The 15217-nt window shown below is 40.0% G+C and overlaps 2 protein-coding genes across 3 annotated transcripts in view; one reads left to right on the top strand and one right to left on the bottom strand.

Moving 5' to 3' along the window:
- The window catches only part of LOC135205709 (myoneurin-like), a 406587-nt gene that overhangs the window by 80568 nt on the left and 310802 nt on the right, over nucleotides 1-15217 (bottom strand). The window lies entirely within an intron of this gene.
- On the top strand, nucleotides 7073-15057 carry LOC135205706 (uncharacterized). The gene is made up of 11 exons (XM_064236710.1): nucleotides 7073-7222; nucleotides 10186-10384; nucleotides 10854-10988; nucleotides 11164-11321; nucleotides 11593-11729; nucleotides 12448-12618; nucleotides 12735-12923; nucleotides 13152-13274; nucleotides 13490-13589; nucleotides 13966-14168; nucleotides 14844-15057. Exons 1-11 carry the CDS (start codon nucleotides 7219-7221, stop codon nucleotides 14898-14900), a joined length of 1476 nt encoding a protein of 491 aa, XP_064092780.1. The 5' UTR covers nucleotides 7073-7218; the 3' UTR covers nucleotides 14901-15057.

Below are 15217 nucleotides of genomic sequence, written 5' to 3'. Positions count from 1 at the left end.
CCCATGAATATATATATTATACATCGTTTAAGCACACAAGAATCTCCATTTCTCATACACCTTCTTTTAAGGCTTTCTTGTCACAAATTCTTGGACCAAATTGCTAAATGCGACGCCATTTTAAGCCAGAAAAGGTCCAGAGCTCTTCCAAGTTTAGAACAGAGTTGATTCCAAAGGCCAAGCGATAGGACCTATGAAGTCATTCAACGCTGAAACGGAAACTGGCAGCAAAATGGTTAAAAATGTTAAGAGGGGGAAAACCTCAAGGCAGTTGCACTATGAATTGATCGTTAGGAGAGGGTGAAAAGGAAAGTGGAAGAAAGAATATGAATAGAGGTACAGTAAAAGGAATGAAAGAGATTGCAGCTAAGGGCCAAAGGGACACTGCAAAGAACCTTAAGTAACGCCTACACAGTGTACCACAAGAGGTGCACTATTACCCCCTACGAGCAAAGTTTCAACTGTAGGCAGGGGGAGGACTGTGAGCTCACTTACCTTCCAGGATAAGGGCCCTATAGTAAATGACAATGTGGCAAAGGTGCCGCTAATGGGAAATTCTTCACCTTAATTAAATTAATATAAGACTATACATTCCCAAGAAACGTAACCAAAGAAAACAGGTGCTACTTTGCCGTGTCACCTAGACGTCACCTACGCCAATGTAGTACTATAGTAGATTCACATCAGCCGCGCATCTGAGGTCTAGGCCAGTCCCTTACAACACTCATGATTGGCTGTTGATAAACCAATCACAGGGCTGGAAGCTTCAGTCTCGCTCGAGAGTTGACAGAGATAGGATGTAAGTTCTGACCTCTCAAAAAATTTTAACTTTCATAAAAAAACAAAAATTAACTTTCATTACACACTTTTCGAGCACCTCAGTGGCGGCGTGGTTGGTATGGTGTTGGCGTCCCACCTGGGTGGTCGCGTGTTCGATTCTCGGCCATTCCATTGAGGAGTGAGAGATGTGTATTTCTGGTGATAGAAGTTCACTCTCGACGTGGTTCGGAAGTCACGTAAAGCCGTTGGTCCCGTTGCTGAATAACCACTGGTTCCATGCAACATAAAAGCACCATACAAACAAATACAAACATTACACACCAGTTTTACCTTCAGAAAAGGAGTGTTATCGAATTTCATCACTTAATGTCTTCAAGCCAATGATTTAAGGATTATAATGATATTAGAGTTACGTACAGACGGCCAACGAAGAATTGGCGTAGTTTCTTAATTCATTGTTCGTTATGGAAATATTGCCATATGCAGGTGCCAGATTATTTACTTAACAATAAATAACATTTCCTTTCAAAGGTGCTATACTTGAAATAAATTACATTAGAACTGAGTAGACTTATTCAACGTATTAAAGATAATTATTTTGCAAAGTAAGGAAAATATATACCGATGGGTCCACGATTTCTAATTTAATCTCAACTCTAGCTTCGTGACAGCATACCGAAGATTTTGAAGTTGGCTTTGCTGCTGCTCGAGTCTTGACTCAACGTATCGTACTGCACTGGGGTGTTGTCATTTCGTCTCCTACAGCCGATAAATAATACATCAAGGCGTTAATATTCTTTGAAAACGATGTTTAGTTAAACTAATTTTGTCCTTTGACCAATAAAATAAATTGCATGACACATTTAGTGGGCATAAATTGGACTTCTGATTTTCCCACATGATTAGCCTAGGTCTATTTTCAGCAGCATACTCTCTCGGATACATAATATTAATGAATATTTAAATTGACAATATTATATATATATATAAATATATATATAAATATAATATTATATATATATAGAGATATATTAATCTGCTTTATCTGACTATTCCCGTTATTCTTGTTTTATTAGCCATGTTCACCTTTCTTCTTATCCTTTTCATAATTGCTTAACATAATTAACTCAGACCTAGTTATTCAAAGTCAAAAATCAATCATAAAAAAATCAAACGAATATAATTCAGTCTTATTTTTTATCGAATTCCTTGCATATCATCGTGTTTCATTTGGACACCTTGGAAAGCTGTGGAAGTCAAAACTGACGAATACATTTAGAAAGGCTTACTTTCCTTAAAGCTTTCTTAGGTTGATCTTTCTGTAGCTATTCGTTTCTTCTAAATAGAAATTAATTCAAATTAGTTTCACATGTATAACTACTAGACCTACTGCCATAAGCATATTATAAGTAGCTGAAAGGATAAGAAATATGAAAGGTGACGTTCTCGTTTCAGTCTATTTCATATGTTTTTTTGTTTTTTTTTCCAAGAAAAACCTACTGCTTTAATCAAGGGTTGCTCTTTGACGGCTACAGGGTGTAACACGAGTGTATGCACATATTTTGTGGAATGAAAGATAAAGTTTTTTTGAACAGAAAATATTTTATAAAACATGCATTTTAAGGCGTCCGTTGTCGGTGCGGGGAATTTTAAAATAACCGTATCATTAGTGATGCTTTCACGAGATGGAGTCATGGAGTTCGTAGTGAGAACTGAGAAGTCGGATCTAGTCGCCTGAGATGTAGAAGAGAGCGGAGGTGGCGTATAGGAGTGATGGAAGGATTAGGCCGGTGTCAATAAAGTATCTCCCAATAAAATGCATTCTTTAGGTTTTGAAGAAAAAAATGCATGCATCATTGAAACCGTTTCCCTCCCTATCCGTGGTATTCACTGGCCACCGATAAAAACAAAACAAAAAGAGTAAGCCTAACTCAATCTCTCATCCATCAAAGATAAGTTTGCTTATTCATTAGACTTATTCATTAGACAGCTATCAAAGACTTCAAGTGTAGATTTAAAAATCTCTTCCTCTCCATCTAAAGTATTCATCAGACACCAGTCATAAGCGTAGAGCTAGTTATGATTCCTGGTTCAGCAATGTCGTGACAAGACACTAGAATTCAAAGTTCACAAATGAATGTTGCTCAGCAACATTTGCACTAGTGTATTGTCTTGCTTTCATGTGGTGCTTCGAGGTGTTCCACCTCTAGGCCCATGTTCTAAATTTTGCCGTTCTTTAAACAATTTTATTCATCTATGTATGATTCTCTCCGGTTTATTAAGCTTTCTTGATATCTCTCCAACAGGAACTTGCACCGAATGCAGTGCAATAATTCTCTCGCTCATCGAGGGATGTTTCTTAGACCGATAAATGACACATTGACATTAGATTCCCGCGCACATAACATCAAAAGCAATAGAGTGATGTCGCCTGGTTCACACTGTTAAGATATCGTTTTTTTTCTATTTGTATTTAAATTTGATAGCATTTTGTGAGATTCCAATGTTTTCTGTAAAATTTAACAAATGGAATAGTTCAACTACCTTCAACTTAATATTGAAATGATAATTTAAGGACTATGTTTATGCGATACTACTAGTGATAGGTGTCTCCTATCTATTTGGTAATGTATATCTATGGTTGTGATATGACGTATTTTATCACTTTGTTTCGTTCACGTCAATTTTGCTATATGGAAAATAGTTTTACACAATATCATAACATAATGTTCTAAAGATATCAGTGACAGGTTTTAACGTTATTACACATGATTTCTTCCATCTTTGAAAAGAAAAATAGATAAATAAGGCATGATTCGTGCGTCAGGCAGGTGAACGAAAAATTATGAAGCTCTGCCACGAGTTTTTTGGCCGACAGTACTTCAGTAAACTTAATGCTAAAGTATTTATAGTGAAATATGAAATTCTTAATATAAAATATATTCTTTCGTTCCTTACATGAGATCGCATTGCATTCATCATTTATCATCTTGTGTTTAATACAGTTTCGTAGCTTAAATGTCATGGAAGACTATGCTACCAAAACATTAATAGGTAGTGCTATCAATATGAAAATAACAAGCAAAAGATTGGGAATATTAATCTCTCTCCTATCTTCGTGTAGTCAGGTGTCGCTCACGTGATCATTTGATGACGTCATCATCATGATCACGACCCCTCGATAGAAGTTACTATCATTATCACCATTACCCTTTCATATCCTAAAGTGGAAATCTCAATATGAAAAAATCGTTATTTAGATATTGGTACCTTATGGTGGAAATTAATTCATTCCATTGATTTTTCTTTCCCTACAATCAGTCCTTCTATATCCCTCTCATTCTTCCTTTCTATTATATAATATTACGATTTTCATCATAATTCTTATATCATTATAATCCTTAAATCATTGGCTTGAAGATGTTTAATGATGAAATTCGTTAACATTCCTTCTCTGCAGGTAAAACTGAGGTGTAATGAAAGTTATAATTTTTGAAAGAGACGTCGGAACATACATCCTGCCTCTGTGAACTCTCGAGCGAGAGTGAAAGTTTCCAACCCTGTCATTGGCTTATCAACAGCCAATCAGGAGCGTCGTAAGGGACTGGCCTAGATATGAGCTGCACGGCTGATGTGAATCTACTATAGTATTAACCACCGGATGGTAAATGTGAATGTATCGTTTATTGATCTATATCATTTGTCCAACACACAATTTAGAAATGGGTGCGTATAAAGCCCCGAGGTCTATTAGTAGCCAACACAGGACTGGAAACTCTCAGTCTCTCTGGAGAGTGTTCACATGGGTAGGATCTATGTTCCACCTCTTCTGAGGGATACGTCTTTCACCAGTATCCCTTAGGAGAGGTGGAACATACATCTTGGCTATATGAACTCTCGAACGAGACAGTTTCCAATCAGCCCTGTGATTGGATTATGAGTAGCCAGTCAAGAGCGTCGTAAGGGACTGGCTTAGACATCGGATGCACGGTAGATGTGAATCTACTGTAGCACCTCGGAGGAGGTGATGACGCGTAGATAACGAGATAATGTAGCACCAGAAAACCTAGACCGTCGTTAACAGCTTCTCCTTCGAGCTAGGGAGTCATGAACGTAGCCCTGAGTTTATCAAAACATAACCACCCCCCCCCCCCCCCCTCTCTCTCTCTCTCTCTCTTTCCAGCTAGGGTGCTTGAGGACATATTGCTGCAGTAAAGGTTACAGTGACTCCGTTGAGCCTAGCTTAGCGCAACTGCTCTGGCCTACATTCTATATTCAATTCAATTCAAGTTCGCCATATAGTACTACCGGTGGCTAAGTTCACTTGGATGAGGGTCCGTATTTGAACAAGAGTATAGCAGCAACTCTCATTTCTTTCAGGGTTCCTACGCATGGTTAGAGAGAGAGAGAGAGAGAGAGTCTAGGCACGATATTAATCTGAAAGCAAGAGACATAAAACGGTAATTGTTGTTGTTGTTTTTTTTTTTTTATCAAAGTCGTGATTACATCTTTAAAAAAAAAGCCCCAAGCCGAATCTTTGGATGAGATCTAAATGTTGTTATTCTCGAAGACCCCCCATAAAAATTAATAATAAATTAATTAATTAATTAATAAAATCAACAAAATAAACGCATTCACTTCCACTTCGTCCCGAAAAGCACAATTCTGACTCTTAATAGACATAGGCAATTTTTAGTCTAATTTCATTTATTTTTTATTTATTTCCTGGCAAATCACCGTCGTAATAAACAGTTACAGAAGTTATCAAGATTACAATTGGAAATTAGCTGCAATTATTTATTTTAAGAGGTTATGGTTCAGCTGGCCTCTTGCTAACAGAGACTCTTGCTTTATAAGCACAAAGAGAGAGAGAGAGAGAGAGAGAGAGAGAGAGAGAGAGAGAGAGAGAGAGAGAGAGAGAGAGAGGAGTCTACCCTCACTACGATAAGGTATTGATTGAATCCAACATCTTATCTGCTTTGAGTTTTTCAACTGATAAAATTATTTGTAGTACCTTGCGTAATCTATCCAGAGAAAGAGAGGCAAGGAAGTGGCTATCTACAGCCCTTTACTAGCTCAGTTCAGGAAAAAGAGTCAAGCAGCCTTGCTCAGAAAGAATAAATAATGCAAGACTCGGGAAGAACGAAAGAAGGAGAAGACTCCAAAGCTATTCCCATGACAGTTCTACTACCTAGCAAGGAGGATGATAATCCTCAATGGAGCCTTCCATTAATTTCACTTCTGGACGAAGTAGTACTATAGATTCGGCGCCTAACCAATCGACTTTCAGCTTGCACTCGATCCTGGAGTCTGGTAGGTACCTATATATACTCCAGGGAAGAGTACTTACGACAGAATATAGAATTTAGGTCAAAGGCCAAGCTCTGGTCTCTACGAGGTCATTCAGCGCTAAAACGGAAACTGACATTACAAGGTTTGAAAGGTGTAACAGGAGGAAACCGACTCAGCTGTAGTACTATGATTAATGGACAACAACCAGAGTCTTCAGAAGTAAAGAAATGTATACTTTGGTGCCGTAGACTTTTCCACTGCATTCTCTCTCTCTCTCTCTTCTCTCTCTCGTCTCTCTCTCCTCTCTCTCTACATCTCTCTCTCTCAGGGTGAATTCCGTTATCTGTAGTCATGGCATACTCTGCTTGATATCACCACAGAGCAAAGGACAAATGTTAACAGATTCTGATGGATTAAATCAAGTCGTGATGGCGGATCAGGTCTATTACGAAATACAAATTATCATAATCACTCTTGAATATACATATATATATATATATAAATATATATATATATTATATATATATATATATATATATTCGATATATATATATACAGAAATATCATATATATATCTATATATATTACATAATATATGCAGTATATACACTATATATAAATATATATATATATATATTATATATATATATATAGATATATTAATATATGCATATAGATATATATATATATATATATATATCTAAGTATAAACGCATTAATTGATTTGAAAAATGAAATCGGTCATTCTTCAAGATCTTTGTCTTCCATAGCATCTGGGAGTTCGTAACAGATAATAGGAAGAAAAAGAAGAAGAAGAAAGAGTTATCGACAAACCCGCCCTTCGCCCCCAACAGTTAAAGATTATCAGCAACTCCTGGATTTTATCCCCTTCTGCCAATAGATAACGCGGAAATATCTCAGGCCATTCTGGTCTCCTCCCACTTCGGCGAAGTGCAGACATGGGGTTCGCTTTCGTGACGTCACCGGAAAGGCCTTCGGGACCCCCTCACTCCCCCCGCCCCCACCCCAAACCAACGTGCCTACGAACGTACTCACGTTCATCCCGGTGGCATACTAAAGGAAAATCGCTTGTGGCCAAGACGGCAATTCTAGTATTCACAGGACAGGCGGCGGACGATCCAGAGGATGGGTGAGTTACGGTTTGAAGTTTCATACGAAGGACGAAAATTATTTAATTATATATTTATTCTTTTAAAGTTTGGTTTCCCTAAACACGATGAGAATTAAGACCCATAATCGCCCTAGACCAATGTGCCAACACTCGGGAAGAAGGAAATTGGAATGAATTTCTTTCCCGTTATATAAAAGTCTTCAGTGAATCCACGAGAGCCACCGAATCTCTTGCTTATATAGCAGTCTCTGCTTGCTTGCTTAAGTTCTCGCTGTATGGATTCCCACATCTTTCACTCTCTCTCTCTCATCATTCTTGCACTCTGGAGCGACCGCACCACATTGCGCCTCAGTAGAGCTAACCACTGAATCAAGCACCCGGTAACTGATCGAATGTGGAGAGTCGCAGTCATGTTGGACAATGGGACAAGTGACCTTATCCAAGTCTTCAAAATGGCACAGAACGGTGAAGAAGCGCTCTGGTTTCTTAGCAATTCTTCAGGTACTGGGTGTGCTAGGCCCTTGCTTCTTGACACTACAACAGAGTCTGTGCCCATTTACAGCTGGGTGGACTGGTGGGTGGGTGGTAGGCCGGAGGCAATTCCTGAATCTTGCATATGTGAGTTGGGTGCAACACAGTCAAAGGAGGTCCCATTTTGCTGACAACATCTAGAGAATACTATAAAAAAGGTAGATTCACATCAACGGTGCATCTGGTGTCTAGGCCAGTCCCTTACGACACTCCTGATTGGCTGTTGATAAACCAATGACAGGGCTGGAAACTCATTCTCTCGAGAGAGTTCACATAGGTAGGATGTATGTTCTACCTCTCCTGATGCATACTTTTGAAAGATGTATCCCTCAGGATACATACAGACATCCTGCAAATGTGAACACTCTCTCGAGACCGAGAGTTTACAGCCCTGTGATTGGCTTATGAACAGCCAATCAGGAGTGTCGTATGGGACTGGCCTAGACATCAAATGCAAGGTTGATGTGAATCTAGTATAGTCTATTTTATTGATGACTGCCATCATGGTTATCTTAGGCAGTGCAACATGGACACTGCTGCTTCACAATGTGTCAGAAGTTCAGAGTCCAGATATAATGAAATCTGAGGGAGAGGAAAGATTAGTAAAGGCTTGTGGACCCCTTGGCATGGGAAATGCCCCCTTATCTTGTACATAAACCTCTTTGTGGTCAATAGCAATCACAATTTTCATTCCTGTGGGAAACTATTTTAAAAAGCATTCCTGCTGCTAGTGCCATTATCAGAAAATACAACAGAACTACAAGAAGATTAGCTACTTGTGGTGACTGATTGTGTGTCAATGTTGCGCAGTGTGAAAGTCGCCAAACATCCAGAGGCATGCAGTTTACAACACCGTACCCTGCGATGCAAAGAAACCAGAGATGGAATTTGCATGGATGCAGCCCAGTGCAGCAGACAGGAAATGGAGGATGTCTGATTTGCTGTGGGAGATGAAGCCAGACATTTTGGCACATAATGAGACAACAGTGGAAGAGCAGTGTGTGTGTGTGTGTGTGTGTGTGATGGGATATGGTAAAGAGTGATCATGTCTGGGGCGACTGTACAATACCAGGGAAAGATGTATGGTGGGATTTTGATTACAAAAGTAAGGCAGACACAAAAAGACTGACAAGGGTAGTACTGTCCTATACAGTGTGGTTTATAGAAGGGAGAAAGAGTGTGAAACATGTGTCTATCATGAAAGTTATGTGAGAAATTCGAATGGAATATGGAAGGGAGCCCCTGAGAACAATTGAAAAGTGGATTTAAGTATAAATTGTGGGTATGAAAAAAGTTGTCAATGACAATACTGTGCTGATTGGAAAAAGTAAGAGAAACTGCAGAAACTAACGTGTTTGAAAGAGTTTACAAGAAGAGAAAGTCATAAGTAAATGTGAGCTAGAGCAGGGTTATGAACCAAACAGACATCAGCCCAATTAGACTCAGAATGTTAATGCGGATACTGGAATAATGGAAGTTGGTCATGCATATAACTATTTGGGAGTAAATATAATGGATAATGGTAACAGTAGAGAAAAGACAAGTTACAGATCAGGTGAAGTTCGAGATACCATGGTGTGAGCATGGTACCTTCGTATTCCGAGAAGACTCGGAATACGAAGAAAATGTCGAGTCAATTTCCTTGATGGAAGTGAAGTATGGATGTTTGTATGGTCCATGAGGTTAGAGAAGAACTAATGAGGGTGGGGAATGTAGTATAAAAAGAAGTTAGCATGGGCGAGAGGATGGATCAAAGTAAGAGGGGTTCAATGTAGGTGCATGAAGTGACTAATTTGTCAGTTTTTGTAAATCATGAGTGTACCCATAATTCAACGCTTGAAGTACAAGTGTCGCAGAGACCACTTGACCGCACTGGAATTTAATTTTCCTTATGATAATGCAATGAAGAAAAGTCAAAAGATAACATTTTACATGAGTAAGAGCCAATGGAATGGAGAAGGGCAAGTCAAGGACGAGTTTCAGCCACAGAGGTGTTGTAAGCTTTTCTATATCTTGAATGAAGGTTTTAAGAGGTAAAAACACAAACAGGCAGAGAATTCCCAAGCCAGGCAGTAAAGGGGGAGAAAAACACACGGAACAATTTCATTTTAGGAGGATTGTCCACTTCCACACACAGAAAATTGGATGAGGTTGGGTAAATGCCTGTTTACACCTGCAATAACTTTTCTTTTATCCCCACTGTTATCCTGTGAAATGGTTCAGTCATCAATACCTGCAATAACTACACGTTTCCATAAGTTATCCTTTTAGATTTAATAATTCTCTGTAGAAGCAACAGTTGTGCCTATTTTATCGATGAAGTCCCTCCAAGATTCGGAACCATTAATACTAACGATAAACATACTCTCCCAATATTATCCTTCTAAATTTTGCAGTGTCAGTACCAGCAATAATCAAACGCATTGATCAATTAAATATTTATCTTTTAGCTTCTAACGGTCACGTTTTGGAGGAGGAATGCTTCCGGGACAAGATGAAGAACTTCTGGAAGATGTACAACCCTTCGGTGGAGTCCATGATGCTCTCCCACGACGCCAAGAACTTGGGCGAGAGCGAAAAGAACGAAATCCTCTCTTATTTGCCCAATTATAAAGGGAAGAGAGTCCTGGAACTCGGTGCTGGGATCGGGTGAGTTGCAAATGATCACTGTTAGATTAACTTTGAAAAAGTTTCCAGAGAGAGACCAAACAACAAATGAGTACAACTTGATTGCAGAATCCAATGGTCATCATTATTCATCTTTTTAGGTGGAGCCACCACTTATAGCAAGAAAGTCTAGACCAGGACCGTTGAAGAAAGGGGACACTAGTTTTTGCTGGGACAGCTTTGGAATCCTATTGGACTCAATTCACTAACAATTGCACCTTTTCCCAGGGGTGCTCCCTTAGCCCTTAACTGAAGAGTTCTCATTTGGCAGTGAAGCTGCAACCTAGCATGGGAGCCTTACAAGTTGTACACCTTGTCAAAGGGTGACTCATTGGTAGTAGCAATAAACGTTAACCACATTTGATCCTTTCGTGGCTTACCAGACGCCGTAATGCCAACACACACCAATGAATACTAAAAAACTGCTTTTTCTCCATTTCCATTGTTGTAGGCGCTTCACCCCAAGACTGGCCCAGGTAGCGAGTCATGTGACTACCGTCGATTTCATCCAAGAATATGTAGATTACAACAAAAAGGAGAATGGTCATCTTAACAACATTGTTTTTAAGTGTGCCGATGTCACAAAGTAAGTGCTTACTACCTTCAGTTTGGGCAATAAAAGCTTCATGATATCTGAGCTCATAATTCTATACACCATATCTTATATCTTGCATCTTTTCTGTTGCATAAGTATGCATAAAGATGGCCTGGAAATGTCACTAAAGCACAAACTGTTTCTGTTTCCCTTTGAAACTCAACAGATTAGACTTTCCGCCAGGTTCCTTTGATCTAGTGTTCAGCAACTGGCTCTTCATGTACCTGAGTGATGAGGAGACCAACAACGTCTTCCGCAAGGTCTTGGAATGGCTTGCGCCAGAAGGATGCTTCTTCCTGCGCGAGTCTTGCTACCATCAGTCCGGTGAGTTTTGAGGGAAGTCCTTTTGAAAGGAGCTACTACTAATAATAAGATCTTTATTGCTTTATCCAGTTTTACTTTAACACTTGTTTCTTGCATCTAATATCCTGAGTTCTGCACATCAGCAATTTTCCATTCTACATTTCTACTTTACAAATGAGTGTTTTGTTCCAAGTAAGGTCAATTTCATGCATTTCTTTATTTCATTCAAATCATGCCATGAGATACAGTGATTATATAGACCCAAGTATATACTTTATTGACGTTTTTCCAGGTAACATGAAAAGGGAGGAGAATCCGACCATATACAGAACGCCTATTGACTACTGTCACGCCTTGGAGAAAACAACAGCTCAGGACAAATCTACATTCAAAATCGTTCGAGGCAAGAGCATCCTAACTTATATTAAGGTAAGGGATCTGAAACCTTCCTATTTTTGATAACTGAATGTCACCAGCAAGAATTTGCTTTCCACAGTGTGCATGCAACCTGTTCCCATCAGCAGGATGGGATGGTAGTTCTTTTTCCTCTTACAAACGATCAGGCTGGCCGAGGTCTTTGTTGAGTGCACCATTTTCATCAAAATCATCACTTCCTATTTGTGATGATAACTGCCATAACTTTTCAGATGGTAAGAGCAATGCACCTAGGGCACTTTGCATTTTTATAATTGTTCTAACTTAAGGAGTAAAATTATATGCACTTTTATGATAGTTTTAAATTTATTTTTGCTTTGCCATGCAACTGATCCCTGTCTGCTGCAAAACCGCATACGAGCACCATCTGTAACTGCAGTATCATGCTGTAATTGTAAAAAATAAATGAAGCATTTAACATGTCTCACTACAGAGAAAGCATATGTACCGATATGTTAGAAACTAATTGAAATGTGTCGCAGATTTTGCTATAAACTGTAAACTTTTGCCGGAATGATACATTGCTATGACAAACTCACTTTTATTTCAAATGAGCAAGTCACTACTATCTTCAAACTTCTATCCTCTGAGCTCAGTTTCTTGGTGAAGCCGTTTGCAATAACATTATGAAATAAATATAAAACAATACTGGAAGAAGGCAGGGGGCTCTACTAGAAACCAATTATACTAAGTTTCTTTTTTTTCCCAACAGTATCATTGCAACCCAAACCAGCTGTGCTTTTTGGCAAAGAAGACCAGCATTCAAAGCCCAAGTGAACTGATGCAAACAATACACAACTGTTATAACCTCAACAGCATCATCATGGCAGAGCGAGCATTTGGCCACATGTGGTTTTCCACTGGAGGGGAAGCAACCAACAGGGTAAGTAAGAGGTCCACTCTTCTCAATCAGCTTCTAGTTGCTGTAGTGAGTGGTCTCATTCGTCAGCACTTGTTGAAGCTGAGCCACAGACTGAATCCTTTACTTACTATCTGCAGGACCTGTGCTCCCGGTTGACGCTGCATCCTGACCAGTTAGTTCTCGACGTCGGATGTGGGACCGGAGCCTCGGCTTTCTTCATGGCGCGCCACTATGGTGTCAAAGTGAATGGCATCGACCTCTCCCACCACATGATCCATCTGGCCATCGAGAGACAGGGCAAGCAGGAGTACAACGTCAAGAAGAGGGTAAGATTGACACTTAGACTTTACTGTCTGTGGTGGTATGGCAGCGCAGTGAGAAGGGTCATCAACACCATGGATCGTCTTGAAATTTTTCACTGTCAAATTCCAGACATTTGGAAGGTTCTCACTTTACCCTCATAAGATGAGAAAAAAGGAGATAAAAAAATGACATATATGCATGTATGTGTGTGTGCAGTGTGCAGCCAAATCCAAAGTACATTCCTCCTCCAGGTACATTTCGAGATTAACAACGTTCTGAATGCTGACTATGATTCGGACACATATGACGTCATCTACAGCCGGGACGCCATCCACCACGTTTCAGAGAAGAGGATGCTATTCAAGAAATTATATGTAAGCACCAGTCGTCATCTCTTGAAAGTAGTGTATATGTTTAGAACAGAAAAATTTGCCACTGAGAGAGTAAGTTAATTAAAAGGTCAAGTTCTCACTTCTCCAGTGGATCACGCCGTTCCAATACTGAGGTGGATTACTTTGCCGTACTTTTGTTGTTATGCAGTTTCCTGAAAGATATTCACAGAATATAGTAGATCCTCCCTGTCCTGCAGAAATGGTTGAAACCAGGAGGGACCCTCTTCTTCTCGGATCACTGCGCTTGGGCTGCAACTAACACCAAAGAATTTGTTGACTACGCCAATGTCACTAAAAGTAAGTAGTAAGAGAGAGAGAGAGAGAGAGAGAGAGAGAGACCTTATAATTCAGATTAGTATCAAATATAATAACTAATGTGTGTGTTTTTCTGAATTGACGGTAAATATCCGCAGCTGATATCACTGAAGCTAAGTGTGATTGGCAAAATCTCATGCTCACCACCTACCATTGGTTAAAGCGATATCAGCTGTGGATATTTACTGTCAGCTAAACAGGAAAGATAACTAAAGCTCAAGAAATTTGGGATGAATTTAGAATAAAACTGTCCTCCATCACAAGGGCTACTACTCAATTCACAATTATCGAAGAGTTTATGAAGTTCACGACTCGGCCAAAGTTTCGTATAGCCTGATTTCCCATTTATCCTTCACAGGATGGACCTTGGGGACAGTCGCATCCTACTGCCAGGACCTGAGAAGCGTTGGCTTCGTTGACGTCCAAGGAGAGGACAAGGGGAACGAATTCGTCGCTATCACTCGGAGGGAACTCAGGTCCCTCGTTTCTGGACGAGAGGCCTTCGTCAGCGACTTCTCTCAGGAGGCATACGACGAACTCATTGTCAGCTGGGAGAAAAAGGTGGGTTGTTCTCAATCTCTCGGGAATGGAATGGAATATAAGATGTTGGTCAATGGCCAAGAAAGCGCTGTGACCTATGGTGAGGTCACTGAGCGCTGAAAGGGAAACTGAGAGTAAAGAGGTTTGGAAGGCGTAACAGGAGGAACACCTTTTGCGGTTGTTAGAAGGTGAGAAGTAGGATGGAAGAAAGATCATATGAGCAGAAGTTTAGTAAGAGGCATGAAAGGGGCTGCATTTAAGGGCCGAGGGGACACTGCAAAGAACCTCATGTAAAGCCTACAGTGCACTGCGTGAGGTGCACTGATGCCACTGTTCCCCCGCAAGATAAATCCTTCAGGAGCAGTTTGGTTTTAAACAGCTCCTAAAGAGATAAAACAACCCTATATTATTTTCCTTTAAAAGAAAACTACTGTGATGGCTTTGTCAGTCTGTCCACACTTTTTCTGTCCACCTTCAGATCTTAAAAACCACTGAGGCTAGAGGGCTGCAAATTGGTATGTTGATCATCCACTTACCAGTCATCAAACATACCAAATTGCAGCCCTCTCTAGCCTAGGTAGTTTTATTTTATTTTAAGTTAAAGTTAGCCATAATTGTGCGTCTGGCAACTGTGCGCAGCCGATGGGCCACGGCTCACGCGGAATCATACAATTTACAGAAACCTCTTCCTTTCAGATCCGCTTCGCCGAAGATGGACAGCTCACCTGGGCGCTGTTCTCCGCAACCAAATGAGAGATGAATCGAGTTTGTATAATTATATTGTCCTGACGACCCGTCCTGACCTCCTTCAAGGGATATGAAAAGAAAGAGTGAACGTCCACGATCTTTTTATTTATGGCATTTCTATTTATGCAAGGAACTGACTACGGAATAAAATCGCGAAAATGTCTTTTTAAGTGTCATTCATTCCTGAACCGGAAGAAAATTCAATAACCCTGCAAAAGAGTGACCATGACACAAGTCTCTGGAGACTTAAGGGTCAGAGAGGCCTCTCTAGAGACTGAGGGTCAGAGAGGGGTTGGGGTTGGGGTTGCAGGAATAGAGGAGTA

This window comes from Macrobrachium nipponense, chromosome 24 (genome assembly GCF_015104395.2).
Source record: "Macrobrachium nipponense isolate FS-2020 chromosome 24, ASM1510439v2, whole genome shotgun sequence".
NCBI lineage: Eukaryota > Metazoa > Arthropoda > Malacostraca > Decapoda > Palaemonidae > Macrobrachium > Macrobrachium nipponense.
This window is presented reverse-complemented; position numbering and strand designations above follow the sequence as displayed.

Bases quoted from the DNA above. Each gene is read 5' to 3' on its own strand.
- LOC135205706 (XM_064236710.1), top strand. The intron at 10,385-10,853 runs GTGAGTTGCAAA...CCATTGTTGTAG, and splicing joins GAACTCGGTGCTGGGATCGG to GCGCTTCACCCCAAGACTGG. The intron at 14,169-14,843 runs GTGGGTTGTTCT...TCTTCCTTTCAG, and splicing joins TTGTCAGCTGGGAGAAAAAG to ATCCGCTTCGCCGAAGATGG.